The 19827-nt window shown below is 36.6% G+C and overlaps 1 protein-coding gene across 4 annotated transcripts in view; it reads right to left on the bottom strand.

The window, feature by feature from the left end:
• Nucleotides 1-5110: 5110 nt before the first annotated feature.
• LOC128011115 (paired box protein Pax-7-like) overlaps nucleotides 5111-19827 on the bottom strand; it is a 49931-nt gene continuing 35214 nt past the window's right edge. For all 4 annotated transcript variants that reach the window (XM_052593221.1, XM_052593223.1, XM_052593220.1 and 1 more), the window contains exons 8-9: nucleotides 11162-11411; nucleotides 5111-7119 (exon numbers count right to left, since the gene is read on the bottom strand). In XM_052593221.1, the coding sequence (XP_052449181.1) occupies nucleotides 7004-7119; nucleotides 11162-11411 (366 nt within the window). In that variant the 3' untranslated portion in view covers nucleotides 5111-7003. The remainder of the gene's footprint in view (nucleotides 7120-11161; nucleotides 11412-19827) is intronic.

Below are 19827 nucleotides of genomic sequence, written 5' to 3'. Positions count from 1 at the left end.
GTTAATCATAGTTGTCTTTATTACATCATGCAGTTAAGACTCTCTTTCTTCTATATATGCATTGACTACTTGACATCAATGTGAGGATTGAAAAACATTTACAAAAATATACAATACACTTCTTTTTTTCCACATGCACATGTTAAAGTAAAAACTAAAATTGAATTTCCACAGGAGTCCATCAAAAACATGGCTCGGCTGAAATTGAAGGTCACAAAGCCCTGTTTTTAATACCTTGTTTCTGATATGCCGCAGCGCTGTGTTCTCCTTTGGTCTCTTTAGCCTTCTGGTTCTTGAGTTGAGGTGGTCAGGGGCTAAGCCTCCAGCGGGAGGACGTCTGCATTCCTCCAGCTCCCAGCAGCCCTGTTCTTCTCTCGCCCTCTTTGTGGCTCACAGTGTGCTGGGGTTAGGAGACTGCCGCCTGAGCTGGCCAGAGCCCAGAGCTGCCGCCTCAAACAACTTCAATGTTAATTTCCCTTTCATCTTGTGTGTGAAATTGCTGCTGGTGTGGAGCTGACCTCCAGCATTATGAGGTCAAGTGTTGAAATCTGATGTGCGCCTCTCAGGCAGACAATGCACAGAGATAGATAGAGGGATGGGAGGGGAGGTAAGGAAGGGAAAAGTCTTTAAGTTCTCTCCTAGCATTGTTAAGGTCTTCTCTAGGCATAAACAAGCCTTCACATGTGTGCTGAGAGGAAGAGAGAGAGCAAATCCACAAGACCCTCCATCATTCCAGCTCGACAACTGCTGCTCTTCTCCTTTTCCAATATACAGAACTGTGTGAGGAGCAAAGCTATCTCGGAAAAGGTCAACAAGGCCATATGTAGTAGGTGAAGTGGTGTTGTAATATATGTTTCAATTTGCTTGAAGCAGAAATACTGTCATACCTTACTGAAGCGCACTCATTTTGTTTTGGGGTGATCACTATATGGCTATTTGCCTTAAGTTATATTTTACATTATAATAAATATACATATCATTTTAATAAATAGGAATATATGTTTAAATATAAATCCCTATATCTCAGAAGCCTATTGTCTATTTATGTCTATGCATATCCACCTAAAAATATTATTTAAATGTTTCTATGTATAAGCATTTTCATATATAATGTTTAAGAAATATAATATAATATAATCTATCTATCTATCTATCTATCTATCTATCTATCTATCTATCTATCTATCTATCTATCTATCCATTTATCTATCTATCTATATGTGTGTGTATACACATACATATCGTTTTTAATAACTATATCATATAATATAATCTCAGAAGCCTATTGTCTATTTATGTCAATGCATATTCACCTACATTATATTGTTAAAATGTTATAGTATTTTAAGCATTTTTATATGTATATATAATGTTTAAGAAATAAACCCAATCATTCTATGTGTTATGATAGAAATAATGTTTCCTGAGCCTGTATTTGAAATATTTGCATATCTAGCACCTGGTCATTGGCATGCATCTCTCCCATCATCCTCAGAGGCTGCGCTCACGTCTGAATTACATGCCTCGTTCTTTTCTACCACCTGCAATTCACCATAACTTTCCAAACGAAATGTACAAGTTAACATCTTTTCTTCTAAAGATATTCCTAATCATAAATAAATGCAATCTCTGGCAAAGAACAGAGTGGAGGGAGAGAGAGAAACATCTGAGCAGATAACCATTCGATATGATTCCCATGATAAGACTCAGTAATTTGGCTTTTAGAGATAACTCCAGGGCTGTCAGGCTGAACGGCAGCAATTTACTGTTTGTTTTATTTTTCCCCTATCCCTTTTTTACACATTTTTATCTTGCCTGTTGAAGGGCTTTTCATCTTAGATGATTTCCACTCTTTTTTTCTGTGTTTGCCCCAGAAGGTGAGATCAGAAGGAGGCAGACTGGCATGTTTTAAAGCTATGGACAAAATACAAATATTTGAGAATGTATTTCATGGTAATTATGTCAGGTTTCATGGCCTGAGCTGTGCACCGAGGCGCTGCCTGAATGCCTTAATTTGTATAGAAATTGTAATCATTTGTTCATTTCAAGGTGAAAATTGCATTTTTTTAATTTAAACTGTATCCTGCGTGATAGGCTATTATCTAGAAAAAATTGTCTTTGTGTATGAGAGTCTATACCCAGGCGTCACGCTTTGTTAAGAGCTGACTGCTTTCAGAAAGAAGGTTTATGTATGTATCTCTCCACAGAATGCAGCAGCGCCTGCTCATTATTTTTTTATTCTGTAGTTTTTCGCCTCCATTTTGGATTATTATATGAATAAGTCCGCAAGCTGACTGTAGATTTCGCAAGCAACCTGTAAACAGGCCCCGCGACTTATCTCTTGGATTTATACCTGCATGTTCACCTTGAAATCCCGCCTTTTTTCCTCAGTGAGGTGAGATGGCACAGAGGACGCGAAAAAATAGACGACGCGCGACATTAAAGAGAGATACGAATGAGACATATCGGTAGGAAAAAAAAATGTTGACTGCACCGAGACATTTTTTTTTTCAATAGGGTGCATTGATAGCCTTTTAGACTGAGTGGGGTTAAAACGACTCCCAGCTCTCTCACAGCTTAATTTGGCAGTGATGCTGGAGTGTGGAGATTAGAGTCTTGGGGCAAGGAGGGGCACACCGAGGCTTGGTTGAGGGATGCCAGGGTTACTATGGGGGACTATAATCTTGTATTAGGTGCCTAGAGACAGCAAATGAAAGACTGGGTTTAAAAAGGGAAACTTCGTGTGAATTGCGAGGAGAAATAAAATTGTCTTACCCTATTGACATCTGTACTTAAAAAAAAAAAATCCATTTTAGATGAGTATAATGCTTCGCTGATGCAGTAGGCTGTATATGTCGAACAATGGAGTCTGTCAAAGGGATACATTCTTCTCTCTGTAACAATCTTCTGCTAAGCGCTCTACTTACCGATCCGGGTTATTAGGCAATCATGCGATCTGTCGGTGTAAGCTGATTGTAGGAATGTGGAATCCCTTCGGTGAAGATCAGACACCCGGGCTCAGGTACATAATGTATCCTGGAATAATTATGGGATTTAAGGAGATGTTAGGCTTTGTAAGTGCTTTCTTTGTTACGTTTTCGAGAGGTTGAAACCGCAGAGTTTCTAAAACATAATAATAACAGTCAAAGGAGGGGACGGGGGTGTCGTGGTGAATTCTTCAGACATGTTTTAATCAGTCTGTACCTCGTGGCATGTTCCTACCTCCAAGTAACAAGGTGTGAGTGACCCAAAATACTTATTATCATTAAAGCACCACGTACCAGACATTCTTTAATGACCAGACTTCTTTCATTTGATTGATGATAGTGGTTATTTATCCATCTATTTATTTAACCTATTTAGTCACCTAGGCTATTTATTTATTATAATTTGAAATTATATATTTATAGAATTTATAGAAATAATGGGGCATGATTCAGGTTTCCTCGATGTACTGTGGTCATAAAATGTAATTTCAAACATGTCCAATGTTAATTGAATTTGTTTACTGTTGAAACAGTTTAGTTTCAGTTCATCTTAGCCACAGAAATTGTCTGCGAGGTTAAAAACACTGTTGAGAAATGTGGAATAAGGAGCAATTGATGCAAACATTAAAAGTAAACCCAGAATCCATAAATGGGTTCATATATTCCATCTCTCAATGTAAAATTTGGGAGATTTGTTTTTCTTCAAGACAATTATTCAGAGACCATCCCTTTTTTTCTTAAATTATATGGAGCCAAAAGCCATATTTTCTATTATAAGTATATTGCAATTATAATATTACTTTTAATTTGTTTAACAAATAATCTAATATAATGTAATGTTATTTATACATTAAATAAGGCCTATTAATAAAAATATAATATTTAATGTATTTTTTTTAATAAAGATAAACATATGAAATAAATATCATGTATGTTTGACAAATTTTTAGACATCAAATACTGATTAGATTATCGGCAAAAATATCAATGTAATATAGTGTAAAATATAGGCCTATAGTCCAAATATAATAAATGTGTCTTGAGTGTTTCATTCTTTCTTTCCGTATCACATACACAAATTTCCTTATATGTATTTTTCTATAACAATAAATAGATCTAAATAATATACAGTATTATAAATGAATACAAAAAATATGTATATATGTTTAGCATCTATGACTGTCAAAGGACAAATAACTGTCATAACCATCCAAGCAGCAAATTTGACTTTTTATGAGATCATCCCAGCAGCTGCTCCCCTGACCGTAATATTGGAAATATCTGAAATGATATTTTATGAAATCACATTGAGGACAGCTGAATCATAAAGAGGATTCGTCAGTGCAAAATCACATTCCAGAAAGATTCCCTCACTGCGTGAATGTGTTGAATAAACCCAGATGGTGGCACTAAAACTGGTTTACAATGTAAGTTCCTTTAAAGATCTTAATTAAACACTGAGAGTTAATCCATCATCAGAGAGGTGCTCGTTTTGAGGGGAGGTACAACGAACGCCTGCATCTTGGGCAGTTAATGCCATTACAGATTGGCTGGTATTCAGTGCCCAGCCTTCAGTGCCCCCATAAGAAACGCAGTCAATTCCCTCAGGCCCTGCAGCTCTTCTGTGAATGCAGTGCTCTGAGAGTCTCTGTTGTGACGCTGTCTGCAACACTTCACTCTATTCACTTCCAGCGCAACTCAATTAGGAAACTGATATTTTTAGTATCTGAAATCACCAGAACTGTCATGATGCTCTCGACTTCAAAGTGGCTATAAAAATACAGCATTGTTAAGATGGGGATTAAATCATGATTCTAGTTGACAGCAACATCAAAGCATTGAAAGGAGTGTACATGTATATGATAAATGCCAATAGATTTTCATGTTTTAAGTATTGCAGAAAATGAGCATTTCAGATTAAAAAGCGCCTCTTAAATTTAGTACTAGATTGTAAAGCAGGCCTACATGATACTTCTTCTGGCCATATATATCACTGAGTCAACTATTAAATGCGTAATAAAATGTTTAAATAGAAAACATATTTTAGCATATATGCCCCATGAGCATATATTTGATTGCATGATTCATATAGTGGGTGTTGAGAAAGAAAGAAGCAATCTGTGTTTCTTTGTCCACTTTTTTGAGCTTTAATCCATAACAGATATGCCAGTGCTACAGTAAAGACACCAACAGGCTGAAGGTAGTAAATGCCAATACAAGTTCCCACTACGCTAGTATTTCATACAGCTGAATAAATTATGCCATGAGAATATACACACATGCTGAACGGAAATATATCAAAGAAAATTACATATGCGCAAAAAGTTAAGCAATGAAAGAATAAAGAGCAACTGAGGTTGAAAGGAGATTTGGGAAAGGTGTATCGCCCAGTCGGATAGTGCTTCAAATATCCCAAAGGTAGATTAATGCTTGCAGTAGAAATGAGTGCTACACACTAAAAACATGATTTTTTTTTCTTCACATTTCTTTTTTGTCTTTTTCATTTACTACAAAATATTGTAAGTGTTAAAATGGAAATGTCCTCGGTCCTAAGTTGGCACATGGTCACGTGTTCATGTTTCAGTTATTTTCCTGAATATATATGGCATTTTAGGGCACACTGGAGCACAGTTTAGTTTCAGTTCATCTTAGCCACAGAAATTGTCTGTGAGGTTAAAAACACCGTTGAGAAACGTGGAATAAGGAGCCATTGAGGCAAACATTAAATGTAAACACAGAATCCATAAATGTGTTCATGTATTGCATCTCTCAATGTAAAATTTGGGAGATTTTTTCTTCTTCAAGACAATTATTCAGAGACCATCACACTTTTTAACTATGTAAATGGAATAAGACTTACAGTAAAAGTCCACTTCTCTCAACAAACTGTGAAAAATCTGATTCCCATTCTAAAGTTTCATTTTTGATCACAGAGACAAATTAATTTCCTCATGAATAAAAAAGTGCTACCAATTTAGAACATCCTCTTCCAAACGTCTGAAACATAAATTCACAAATCGCCCTTCGGCCATTCAGTGGCTCATATCTGATATCGTAATCTATACTTTCCATGAATAGAAAAGAAGCACATGGGAAAGTATATCAAAAGCCATAGAATGCTAAAATCGGAATTTTCCCATAAGGGCTCATTATAATGGTAATTATAGTGACCACAGACAAGAATTAGCCGGTGTTCATTGCAAAAAAAAAAAAAACACAAAAATGAAACCAATGTCTTTTGGTCATCATATTTCAAACCAGTGTATGATTTTAAGACAAAGTCATCATAAATAACACTGATAACCCTACAACACTTTCCACCCATATAGAGCAGGTCACAGACTGCTTTTTTGCCCCATATCAAGGCTCCACCAACCCAGATGAAACACATTGACTAGCCCAGGTTTTGTGGAATGGCAGCATCTCTCTGTGTATGTCCATCAGAAATGTAATGTTACAAAGCAAGGCCCTGTGGTTAAAATAGTAACAGGAACTAAACATGAAAAGAATACAAATGAAACATGTAAACAAAGAGTAATTACAATAGTAAATGCAACAGCAATAGGAACAACCACATTTATAATAACAAATATAATTATAATACCATCGTTTTCTATAAACAACATGGTCCGAACAGTTTGGAATGGGCAAACGGCTGCAGCTGTAGCCTATGTGTGCTTACACTGGATGCCGTCAGGCAGGGCTTTAGTGATTTGGGCTCAGACAATTGATGCTCATTTTCCCTCGGCTTCTTTCTGAAGCACTGAAAGGGTCTCTTTGTTGTGAAAGAGAGAAAGGATCGGGATGAGTAAGGAGATGTGGCACAATAGTGTCTGTTTTTATATGGAATGGCTTTTGTATTCACGCTGCTATAGGTAGAAAGTCTAAGACTGCACATGATTTTTTATCTTCTTTTGGTCTCGTTCACTCCTAGTCAGATGGACCATGTGTGGGTGCTGCAGAAAGAATGATGGGATGCTGGTGAAACAGATGAGGGATGTTCAGTTCGAGATGCATCAATACGCCTGTCCCGTCTCCACCTGTAGCAGTCCGAGCACAGCCGAGTGCTCGCCGAGCTTCATCCTTCTCTGTGTGGAGAGGCTCACATTCTTAGCCAGGTAATCCACCGCAGCTACACAAAAAGATGAAAAACAATTCATTCATTTCTCAGTGATATGAAAATAATATGCAACAGTGGCAATTTTGCCTGGATCTGTGAAGTTCATGCACTTCATACAGACAGTTACTTGAACACACCAGTTCAACAGTAAATATGTCAGATTTGTTTTCTGATCTCATAAAAAAATTACATTTGTGATAATATAATATATTTTACGACATAATTGGCATATTTTGTATAAAATTATAATATTTTTGTTTTATATATATATATATATATATATATATATATATATATATATATATATATATATATATATATATATATATATATATATATATATACACACACACACATCAGAAATGCTACAAAGCAAGGCCTTGTGGTTAAAATAGAAACTAAACATGAGCAAAATAAAATGAAACATGTAAACAAAGAGTAATCACAATTGCAAATAAGAACAACCACACTTATAATTATGTACATGTGTTCATACAGCCAATTACTTAAATACACGTATTCTATAATGAACAAGTACATTTGTATTTTTTTATTTTTTTTATTTTTTTGCGGCACTTAAAGGGTTGGTTCTCCCAAAAATTACAATTACGTCATCAATAATGCACCCTCATGTCGTTCCAAACCTGTGAGACCTTCGTTCATCTTCGGAGCACAGTTTAAGATATTTTAGATTTAGTCCGAGAGCTCTCAGTCCCTCCATTGAAATTGTATGTACGATGCAGCTGACGTATGATGCTGATGACGTGTTTTCTGGTGTGCCCAATAACAGGTAATAACTTCGGTGCTTCATCAAATTCTAACTGACTCTCTGATGTCAGATGGACTACTTTGATGATGTTTTTCTTACCTTTCTGGACATGGACAGTAGACCGTACACACAGCTTCAATGGAGGGACTGAGAGGTCTCGGACTAAATCTAAAATATCTTAAACTGTGTTCTGAAGATGAACAGAGGTCTCACGGGTTTGGAACAACAAAAGGGTGAGTCATTAATGACATAATTTTCATTTTTGGGTGAACTAACCCTTTAAAATAAAAAAAGGTCTTGGTGATATAACAGACTGGTCTCAATCAACTTAGGCAATCTCATTTGTCATTGGTCCGGATAAGCATACTACTTTGGTTTTAGTTTTGGGTTGAGTTTCAGAGCAGACACTTCACATCACTGTGAGCTTTCATAAACACGCCACTGATTCTAGAGTCTCAGAGCACCTGTTCCCCACAGTCTCTCACTCCTGTCATAGCGAGTATTCCTCAGCACATTCCTCATTATGTCTGTCATCCTCTTCTTAAAATTCCACACTTCCCATCAAACAACATTCTATTGTGACACACCAATCTTTTCCATCCATCCATCTTCCTAAAAAAGCCTCCCAAATTGGCATAAACAAGATTTAAATACATAAATGAATACAGGCCTTTTTAAAGTTCTTTTGAACACAATCAGTTGGGGAAGAAAAGTTGAAGCTAAAACTTTTTCAGCTGTACTGAGTAGATTTAGATAATGAGTCCACTCGATTTTCTACGCCTGAGAAAACTGTTACTGTCGATCGAGATATGCATCTGTACGTCTGCGCAAAATACAATAGAGAAAAAGAAGAGAGACGGCAGAAAGAGTGGTGAGATTCCCACCAGATAGGTGTAGCACACAAAACGGTGTGACTAACACAGCACCTGAGGGCAAGGCTCGCATTGGATTGATCTGGAGTCTGGCTTCGCTGGGAGATCTTTATCAGGAGCACGTGTCGACTCTATCCCGCGGGCTGATCCAGGGTCAGAGGGCACCCAGAGTCCCGCTCGCAACCCAGGACCTCAGCATTGATCTGCCTCCCATCTCACACTGTTTCAATTTAAATACATGAGCTTAAGACATTAAGGACATTTGATTGGAGGAAAAAGACAGCGAATTGCGTTTGGGGTTGCGAGGACAAACCAAGGACAGGACAGAAGTGGTGCGGCGCAAAAAAACTGGGGAAGCTCCAATTAACCTCTCTAGCCACAGAAAAGGCCTCCCTCGCTGAGTCCAACTGGAATTGGTTTGCTTATTAAGTTAGCACTGCGCTAGCTGTACCCTTCAGGTAATTATTTGCATAGACGTTTCCCACCCCCATCCTCAAAGCCGAAATGGAAAATATGGAAGTGGAAACAGTCAAGCGGAGGAGGTTAAACCTCCGGGCTTTGCGTTTCGAAACTGACAGGATTGAGTATTCGCTACTTGAGTGTTTCTGGAGTTGGCATTGCGACCACAGCCACTCCTTTTCCGACAAGCGGTAAACACAGTGATCATCTGATCAAAACGTCAACAGTAATGACAAAACGCATCAAGAAGGAGACGTCTACAGTTAATGGATATAAAAAAGGCGAGCATTAGCGCGCTGGCATTAGCTGCTGGCATGTCAAGAGCCTCTGATGTTGTTTGGTCGGAGGCCCTTTGATTACCCCAGTCGAGGAGGTGTTATTTGAACCTCTCCTTCCTTTATTCATCATTAGCTGAAGTGTTGAGGCGGGGCAGAGTGAGGGTGCGTGCGGACGGTGCCAGACATCTGTCAGTGTGACAGTAAGCGCGGCACGTTAGCGTCTGTAAGCAAGAGCAAAAAGGAAGCTGTCAGGGAACGACGGCACGTACGGTAGCAGCCGCATACCTGTGGGTGGGCTAGCTGTCTGTACAGGAGACACTGGTGCTGACAGCTAGCAGAGAGAGTAATCACAGCTCATTTAACCTCTCTCCCTCAGGAAGCCTTTCTCTCCTGTCAGCACCGTTTACTCCTTAAATCCCGCTCAGACTGAATCTCTGCCTTCCCTAAGAGGAGCAGTGAATCTGCTCTCTGACACTCACGGTCACAGCCAACACACGCAAACACACGCACCTCTACAAAGTGCGCCCTTAAGCTGTCTCCCGAATTTCAATGAAATATTAGACGGGTGATTTCGCACCAAGGGGAGTACTTAAAAGAAATTGTTCCCTCAAACGTTAGGATTTGGTACCAAACTCAACTAAAAGAACGGAATGTAAATTAACTGAATTGTAAATCATATAATGAATAACTTGGTACTCGTTTCAGTGTGATAGAAAGCAATGCCACAAAAAGTACATGTTTCTGTGTAATTGTTTGAGAAATTTACTAGCAGTTTCTAAATAAAAACTGAGTCCCACTTTATTTTAACTGGCCTTACACTCTAAAACATGAAGGTGCTTCACGATGCCATAGAAGAACCTTTATTGTCTAAATGGTCCCATAAAGAACCTTTAACATCTGCAGAACCTTTCTGTTTCACAAAAGGTTCTTTCTGCTGAAAGAAGATTCTTCAGATTATAAAATGTTGAGAAAGAGATGGTTCTTTAAAGAACCTTGGCTGAATGCTGCTTTGCGGAACCAAAAATGGTTATTCTTGGCATCGCTATGAAAAGCATTTTAAGCACTTTTATTTTTAAGAGTGTAACTAGGATTCAGGATTCAGGTCAGTTTTGTGTACTAGCTCATTTGATTCATTCAATAGATCTGTTTTAGAGAATCCATGAGAAAAATGTATAGCACATGATCTGACTTAAATTTTGGTCTGTTTCACATACAAAGCTATCATATGGCTTTGAAAATATGGGATATAGTGCTTTATAGTGCACAAGTTGTATAGAGATCTTCATTACATAGAGAAAAAAAGTGTTCTGGATATTCAACTAAAAATTCATATTTGGCATACCATAGAAGAACGAAAGACACTGTTTATAGAAACAGAGGGATGAAATGGACAGTATACATGACCTTTTTAAATTAACTACTTTTATGAAAGTTCTGGTTTCTACAATTAATATAACAGTTGTTAAGGGAACAAATTAAATAAGAAATGTCTTGTTTTAGCTATTCTTTTAAACATTTTAAATAATTTTAAGTCGTCTTGAGGTCCCCTTTGAGAAGTTTGCTGTGGTTCCCTGGTATATATGTATATGCAGCTTTAGTCTGATGGGTTTGTCGGAGTTAATGCAACAAAAAAGTAATTAATTTTCACTATAAGTGAAGAGAGTAGAGGCACTTACTCTGGCCATACTGACTGTACTGGTAGCCTGCAGTGACGGGGTCCACGCTGTAGCTGGTGGTGCTGTACGTAGGGGGGCAGTAGGATTGGGAGGAGGGTAGGCTGTCAGCGGTCTTGATAGGCTCAGAGCGATGGCTGCAGCTGGCTGAGATGGGGTTGGAGGCCTCCAGGCCACTGTGCAGGGGGGAGATGGAGAAGTCATGCTGGGGCTGAGAGGCCATGGCACTAGGGTTGCTGAGGATGCTCATCACCTGGTGGATAGAAAGGAGCGAGAGTCAGGATCAGCAAAAAGATATGGAAACCACTTCATCATAGGCAGTAAATCGGTTTCCTGATTCATTGTTGGTCACTGCATGTCACGTAAAATTCAAGGCCTCATCCTTGATAGGGGTTAAACATCTTTACACTTACCTCTTTCCTGCATCCCAAGGGAGCATTTACTAGGCTAAAAACAGTGTGAGGGTAAATAACGGACACAGCGCAGAGCCGGGTGGTAAAGAGGGTGTTCAGTGCCAGGGTTGTCTGTCCTGAGGCTTTTCTTCATAACAAGCTCCCAGGGAGAATTTAATCTGGAGCCTTCAGCCATCCCAGAGTCTCATCCCTCATGAATGATTAAAATTATAAACACTCATATTAGATGCCCCCAGAGATTGGAAGATTAGACACTCTACAAGGTCTGCCCTTGTTTTGTGTAATACTGTTTATAGCAAATGTAACCGAGTAAACTCTGGAAAAAGAATATTAATAGTAGTATTTTAATATATATATATATATATATATATATATATATATATATATATATATATATATATTACTGGTAAAAAAAATTTTTGGGAATCATTATGATTTTATTGAAAGATGTCTCTTAGGCTCACCAAGGCTGTATTTATTTGAATAATTAATCATAATTAATAATATTTTGAGTAATATTGTGAAATATATTTACAGTTTAAAATAACTAGGCCTACTTTTTATTTTAATATGTGCTAAAATATTACAAAATTTTTCTTTCACATTGTATCCAAAGTAAAAATGAAATAAAACCTAATTATAACGCAATAATTTAAAATATTCTAATGATTTTTCCAGTTATTTTCATAGTTTTTCATAGAAATCTGTACATAAAGCCATCTGTACACAAATTCATGGTGTCATGCTGTTGATTACTACAGAAAGCTAAAAAAAAAATGAATAAAATAAAATATATAATTTACATATGTATACACATAAATTACATATGTATACACAATAAAAAAAACTATTAATAATAACTAATACATTGTATAAGTGATAGGTTAAAGTCAGAGTCATTCAACGCTGTTTCAAAACCAGTGTGAAACAACCGGATAGAAGGGGTGGAGGCAGGGTAAAAAAAAAAGTGTGTGAAAGGAGAAAAAGAGGGTCAGAGACGCTGCATGCAGAGGTTGCTCTGCCTGCCACATGCTCCCCATCCACAGACTGAAACAAAGCATCCTCCTGAACATCAGGTTCACGTTGTGGCTCGCTACGCCCCGCTGCCCTTTGGCCGTCTCAGGACCCAACCTGCTAAACCAATTAGCCCATCATAGAGCTGCTGCGAGCAAAATCAAGCCCACATGCACCACTCAAAACAACATCCATGGGCTATTTGTTGAAGTCTGATACAACCCAGGAGATGACAGTGGACTTCTAAATGATCAGCTGCATGTTGGGAAATAAATCAACTTACTAAAAGGCATCGGCCCACCAGTGTGCATACATTCTCAGACGCATGGCCTAAACAGATAAATGAATTTAGACCAATATCCTCCCGAAGCTTCCAGGAAAATATGCAGCTCCTAAAACATATTAAATACATAAAAGGCCACTTGAAATGGAGCATGCTGGACTTTACGAGTGCGGAAAGTCCCTCTTCTCATGTGATATATGATATAAGCAGACCAGGCAGACTTCCTGTGATGAAGGTGGTGGAGTGAGAGAGGGAAATGTGTTAATTAATGGGGCAGCACACAGTGGGCTGTCACGCCGCTGAGTGCTGGTGTATGACCCTGGACACGGGGCGATGGGTCAGGGGCAAGCCGCCTGCCCGACAGGGACTGAATGGGCAGCTGGAGGGGAGACAGATTTAACAGGCGCTTAATTGAGGTCTGATTATATTCAGCTCTAGCCGTTAAATGAAATGCCCCTCAAAGGACTGTATGCAGCACTATTGTGTTGAATGCATGGCATATTAATATTGGCATGAACTGAAATTCATCTGTTTCCTTTATGCACATTATTGATGAACAATTCACCTGTGCTTACATTTAATTTAAAAAAAAAATGTTTGACCTCAAAAAATGTTTGACTTCATAATTCTGATGATGTATGCAAGACTTCTCCAATCACTTTGTTTGTATAAACTCCGCCCCTTTCTTACAATACACTGCAAGCTCCCATTCAGATTTACCTCCATCTAATCAACAACTGACGGATAGACCAAAGTCACTGCCTTACATTTGGACTTTTTTAAGAATACTTTTTACTCTATAATATATGACACAATACAGAAAAGTTGCTATTTCCATTTAATCGTGACTTTAAATAGCAAAGTATTAAAGATATTAGACAGCATAAGACAAACACTGCTGTCTGACCGGCACCATGTGCAGCATATATTCACAATACACATTGTTTCAAAGCAGCTGTATTAGCCACAGATGAGTGTATCAAAGTAATGTCCATATGGCAGTAATAAAATAGTTATGGTTAGATAACATTATGTATTCAGTTAAGCAGACAAATCAAATGTATAAGGAAGCAGTGTGATTACAATATAAGGGTAATTTTACCACGTAAGAATATTGTTTGACAATTTTGTATGTTGATCCAAAGTTAGCATCACTTGAAGTCTTTGCAAGATTTGATACATATGCATATTGTTTCAAATTTCATTGTGTTCATCACAACAAAACGCTTTATGTGACTTTGGAAGACTTAGCCATATTTACCTTTTTATGCTCGAAAAATTACAAAAACGCCATCAAAGCACCACGGAGGTGCCCATACTACATAAAGGCAATATATTCCAAGTCTTTTGAAATCATATAGTAGCTTTTACATTGCAAAATGTAATGTCTGAAATTGAATAACAAGAATTTACAGCAAATCACAATGAAGTCATGAAATTCTGTAATCCTCTGTATTCCCCAAATGCTGACGTTTCACTGTAATATGAGGTAATTTGAGCTAATAGTATAGCTTGAGCCTATGTAAGTTCAGCATCTCCCCAGGAGTGGTGTTTTAATCAGATGAGCGGGGGACGCCGACACAAGGGGTGTCAGCCCAGAATGTGGGCAGAGAGCGCCGGGTGCTTGACACCTCCATTCAGCCCTGCGCTTAAGCAGCCTGTAGCCTGGGTGATGCCATTATTGTGCTGGAAGACAAATTATTCAAATCTTCAAATTTAGCATAACCTCATTGACATCAATTAAAGTGGCAAACGGAGAATATTCCAGCACGGTGAGAGGTAGAGCCTGGCTTTTTATCACGAGAGGCAGCACGTGGTGAGGCTATTGTCAGCTCAATCCTCTCGCCGCACAGCGCACCGCAGAGAGAGGCCTGCCTTAAACCGCAGCGCCCAGCCAGCTGTAATTAGGACATTCAACTTAAAGTGCACATGGAGCCACAACACAAACACAACAAACAGCAGGACGGCCTGTGAACTCTTTACATGGGCTACTGCACTCACAGTGGGACAACCGCAAAACAGAAGGGCTGAAACCATTTTAGAAAGGGCTCACATATCAGCCACAATTTTTATCATGGGGATTCGCTGTGCTAAAGTTGAATAGTTTTTTGAAGAAAACAGAAGACACTTTTCTTAAGAGACTATAATAGTGGGAATGTTTCAGGATAAATGCAAGTTAAGTGATAAGTATTAAAAAAAAACACTGTTAGTCAGTTTTTAAATACATGTTTAAAAAAATTGGGGAAAGTAAAATGGGGAAAAAAATTAAATTGGAGAAATAAATATTGAATTAAATCATTATCTATAATAAATAAATGATAAATGATTAGCACAGAAAATAACATTGCCACTAATTATGTAAAGTAAAATAATTATAAGTTAAATGATTAGTATAGAAAATAACACTGTTACTCAGTTTGTACATTAAAAAAATATATATATACATATTATAACAAAATTGGGAAAAATTTAAAACTGGATAAATAAATAAAAAGATGAAATTATGTTCTAGTATAAATATTATCATAACATTGCCAATCAGTTTGTAAAAAAAAAAAATAATAATAAAATGGGATAAAATGAAATAAATAAAATAGGGGAAAATAAAAATGGGAAGGGTAATGAAATTTAACAAATTGAAAAAAAATTCGAATAAAATTAAATAGATATAGAATAGACATAGAAAATAGAAAAATAGAATCAAATAAAATCTTAAATTTAACCCATAGATTTTAAGAAACTATCAAAGTACTTTTTCATATTAGTTTCAAAGCATCAGAGTTAAGTAAAATATGGTTTGCAGAAAATGGTTCCTAAATCACTATAATTTTTAGGAATCTCTTAAATTGTGTACATAAACTTTTAATATAAGCCTGAGATTCTGTTAAAGGGCAACATATATAAGCTCTCTTAACCTTGCCTGCAGTTAGAAACCAAGACTACAACCGAGTAGAGTCCACAGCCCAGTCGGATGCAGACTTGTAATCTATTTTTTCCTTCCATACTACCATTGCGAAGTAAAAATCAATATTCTTTCCACATGTGTAACCTTTTTGTATCTGATACGGCTGGTGGGAGGAAGCTGGAATATTTGCCAATCAATCTGGCTGACAAAACAACATCCCCGGGCAGTGCGACTCTCCAGGCCCACAAACACCAGAGGACAAATCCAGGGCGACCCACACCAGCACACAGTGCGAACACCCCGGCTGAGACACACTTAACTTTCTTGAGCCCTTTCAAAGTAACTCCCCACCCCCACAGCCCTCACCCCCCACCCCAGCCCAACTATTTCCTCTTTCTCTCTCTCTCTCTCTCTCTCTTTCATTCTGTGAAGCATCCCCCCAGTAGCTAGGCTTTCATTTGTTGTGGGTCTGTGTGAGAGCTGCTAGTGCAGATAATGCCAGGCAGGATCCAGTTTAAAGGACATAGCTGCAGGCGTTTCGCTCCTCTCCCTCTCTCGCTCCTTTTCACTTTCTGTCTCCCAACAGATAGATTACTTTATAAATAATAATAAAAAGTAATTAATTCTCTCAACTTCAGAGCCCTCTAGCCTGCAGCAGTGTAAATGTAAAACTGGAAATTGATACAATGTGCATCCTTTCAGATAAACAAACAGCGCAGTGGCAATAAAAAGGAAAGCTTTTCACACTACCATAATTTCCTTAACTGTCAAATTATATTTTTTGTCTGAGTAAATGTTTGACGTGACTTGGTTCTTTGTTGGATTTTGAACGAGGCTCATGCTTAACTGGAACAAAACTGAAATGCGATGACAGGAAAAAAACGAGAGGCTAATTCAACAAAACTGGAACTAAACACTTACACAGAAGATGGCTTAATAGCACTATTCTTTATTAATAATGTGATGTATCAATAATAATTATATCACGATACAATCTGCTGTCATATGGTGGATGAATATAAATTTAGAGGTTGTTGTATATTGTCAACGCCATGTTCCAGTGGTTACTATAGGCTTTGATACAACTTTGATATCACTCAACAACAACAGTATTAAAATATACATTTTGTTTTTAAACATTAATTACAACTTCAAAAAATAATTTGTAAGATGTACGAGAAAATACTATTTCAGTGTCCTTCAACATTTCACATTTAATTCAGTGTTACTTGCCAATTCTTTGTAATTATTTGTGAAATTGAATAGCAATTTGTCAGTAACAATAGTTTCAAAGTAAATCCCACTCCATTTTTGTAACAACGGATGACTACAAATATGAATAAATATAATATAATTATATTTATTCATATTAATCAAACAATTAAATAATAAATAATTATAATCAGTCTATACATTTGATTATATAGTTTACTAATATAAAGCATATATAATACATATTACGTTTAAAATATAATAATATAAAAATATGTATTTTTTTTCTTCTATTTTTACAGACCAAGGAAACTGTTTCTTTGTAATTCTTTGTGACTTTTTTAGCAATTTCTCAGCAATTAAAAAATAAATAAATCCCATACCATTTTAGAAAAAATTATTGACTACAAATATTCATAAAAATAAAATATAATATTCATAAAAATAAAAATAATAATCAAACCAATTAGATAATTCATAATTATAATTAATCTATGCATTTTATTATATATGATACTAATATAATTTTTATATATATATATATATATATATATATATATATATATATATATATATATATATATATATATTACATTAATAAAATTGAATAATATAATATATAAATTCATCAGTTTTTCTTTTTTTACAGACAAAGGAAGCTGTTTTCTCATGCTGCCAAGTTTTGTCAATAGATTATAAGTTTTATTTAAACCAAAATACACTCTTAAGAACAACCAGCGTTATGCTGTAGGTTTAACTGTTGGTGAATCCCCTGTAGAGAGCTATTATAGCATAAAAAGACACTCAAAAAAGACAGTCCCTGACAATACAGCCCAAAATCTGGCCTGTCCACCTGCTCTGAGAGAGAGAGCGAGAGAGAGAGAGAGAGAGAGAGAGAGAGCGCAGTAGGACAAATGTGGGTGGAGACTCCAGGAGGACAGTGTGTGTCTGTGGGCCAGCTAACTCACAATACACAAAATCTCTCTTTTACACACATCCACACTCAGCTTAATCTGTCCAATACTGGATTTGCTGGTGTGTAAGAGAGCGGCTCTCATTTCGCTGGAATATACACAAGCATGTTGGGAAAATGTCACCTGTGCAGGGAGCTGGAATTACAAGGGTTGATGTCACAAGGCTATCTGCACAGCTAAAGGTTACATGTCCAACCCTCAGCCCTCCAGTCCTAATATCATACTTACAGAGATCAGCTTTAGTAAATGAACTGAGTTAAGGGGGATAGATGCGGTGTGAATACATTACATACATAAAAAAAACAATGCTTCCAAAAAACGATATTGGATTTGGGGATTAGCAAACAGAGCACAATGTTCTCTTGAGTGACATGAGTATAAAAACACTCACCGACTTCAGCATTACATTTCAGGGGCAATATCTGATGCAATGTAGTCGTAATTAAAGAAGCGCTGCCATTCTTTGTCGGAAAGTCGCTTTTCAGAGAGAAGCCGTAATCCTCAAACACCCCAACACCCACAATGCCGGAATCAACTAGCAAACAATGTCAAGAGGCAAGATAGCAAACAGGAAAACACAAAAATGGAAATGTGGACATTTGAGCGTGGTAGTTCTTGAATGCTGTGTTGAGTGATGTAATTCCACACCGATCTGGGCAATACAACCATGACTCATGCTGAGATGTTCATTAGTTCCAAAAAAAGTGTGTCTTTCTGCACCACAAGTGACAACATACAGAATTGCAACAATCATTTAATGTTAATAATTACAAATAATATACAAAATATACAAAATACAAATAATTATTAATAATAATTAATATAAAATTATAATATTATTTGTTATAATGTATTATTGATAATAAAAACAATTCTTTCAATTTACTCCCTCCCCAAATTCACACTTTAAAAAAATATATAGAAAAATATATAAAATATATACAATATAAATCACGAATAATAATAATAACAGCAAAATTATTATTATTATTAATAATAATTCTTTCAAGTTACTTACTTCTCAGATTCACACCATTGTACATTATCGTTCAAAAGTTAGAGTAAGAGCTGTAAAAAAAAAATTCAGTAAGATTTTATAAGAAGCCTCTCATCCTCAACAAGACTGTATTTTTGATGACAGTAAAATTTTGAATATTATTACATTTTAAAATATACATTTTAATATAACTACAGTCCCCATTGTCACATGATTCCTCAGAAAACATAATAATTTGCTAATTTGCTAATTTTTTTTTTTTTTTTGCTGCTTAATATTTTTATGGAAACCAGGTTACATTTTTTCAGGGTTTCAGGGATTTGATGAATAGAAAGTTCACAAGAACAGTATTTAATTTAAATACTTTTTTTTAATAATGTAAATAATGTTACACCTTTAATTTTGATTTAATGTGAAAATGTATTTTAAAAAAATATAAAATAAATCTTACTGACCACAAATTTTGCAGTTTGTAGTTCCAGAAATTATTATAAAATGCTCTCCTCACTGATATTCTTCAATATAAAGCCTCAACATAAAAAGTGCAAGGGGCTAATCATGCAATATATATTAATTTCCATATATCATCACCTATTAGCTAGTAGCTACAGTAGAAAAGACATTATGAGTCTATCACCCTAACATTACATGAACACACACTGAAGAATCAGACCATCATGGCATCAGTGCAGTCGCCCCAGACAAAACAAGACCCCCACCCGAGTGACAAAATGGCTATTTTTGAAATAAACACTATTGCATAAAATCAATTAGTGGTTTTGTCACGGCTGGAGGTAGAGGTGGGTAATTAGTAGACCCGTCTGTTTACGGCGAGACCTTCGTGGGATCTTTCTCTCCCCTAGTGGCAGGG

Source organism: Carassius gibelio, chromosome B23, assembly GCF_023724105.1.
Source record: "Carassius gibelio isolate Cgi1373 ecotype wild population from Czech Republic chromosome B23, carGib1.2-hapl.c, whole genome shotgun sequence".
Lineage (NCBI taxonomy): Eukaryota > Metazoa > Chordata > Actinopteri > Cypriniformes > Cyprinidae > Carassius > Carassius gibelio.
This window is presented reverse-complemented; position numbering and strand designations above follow the sequence as displayed.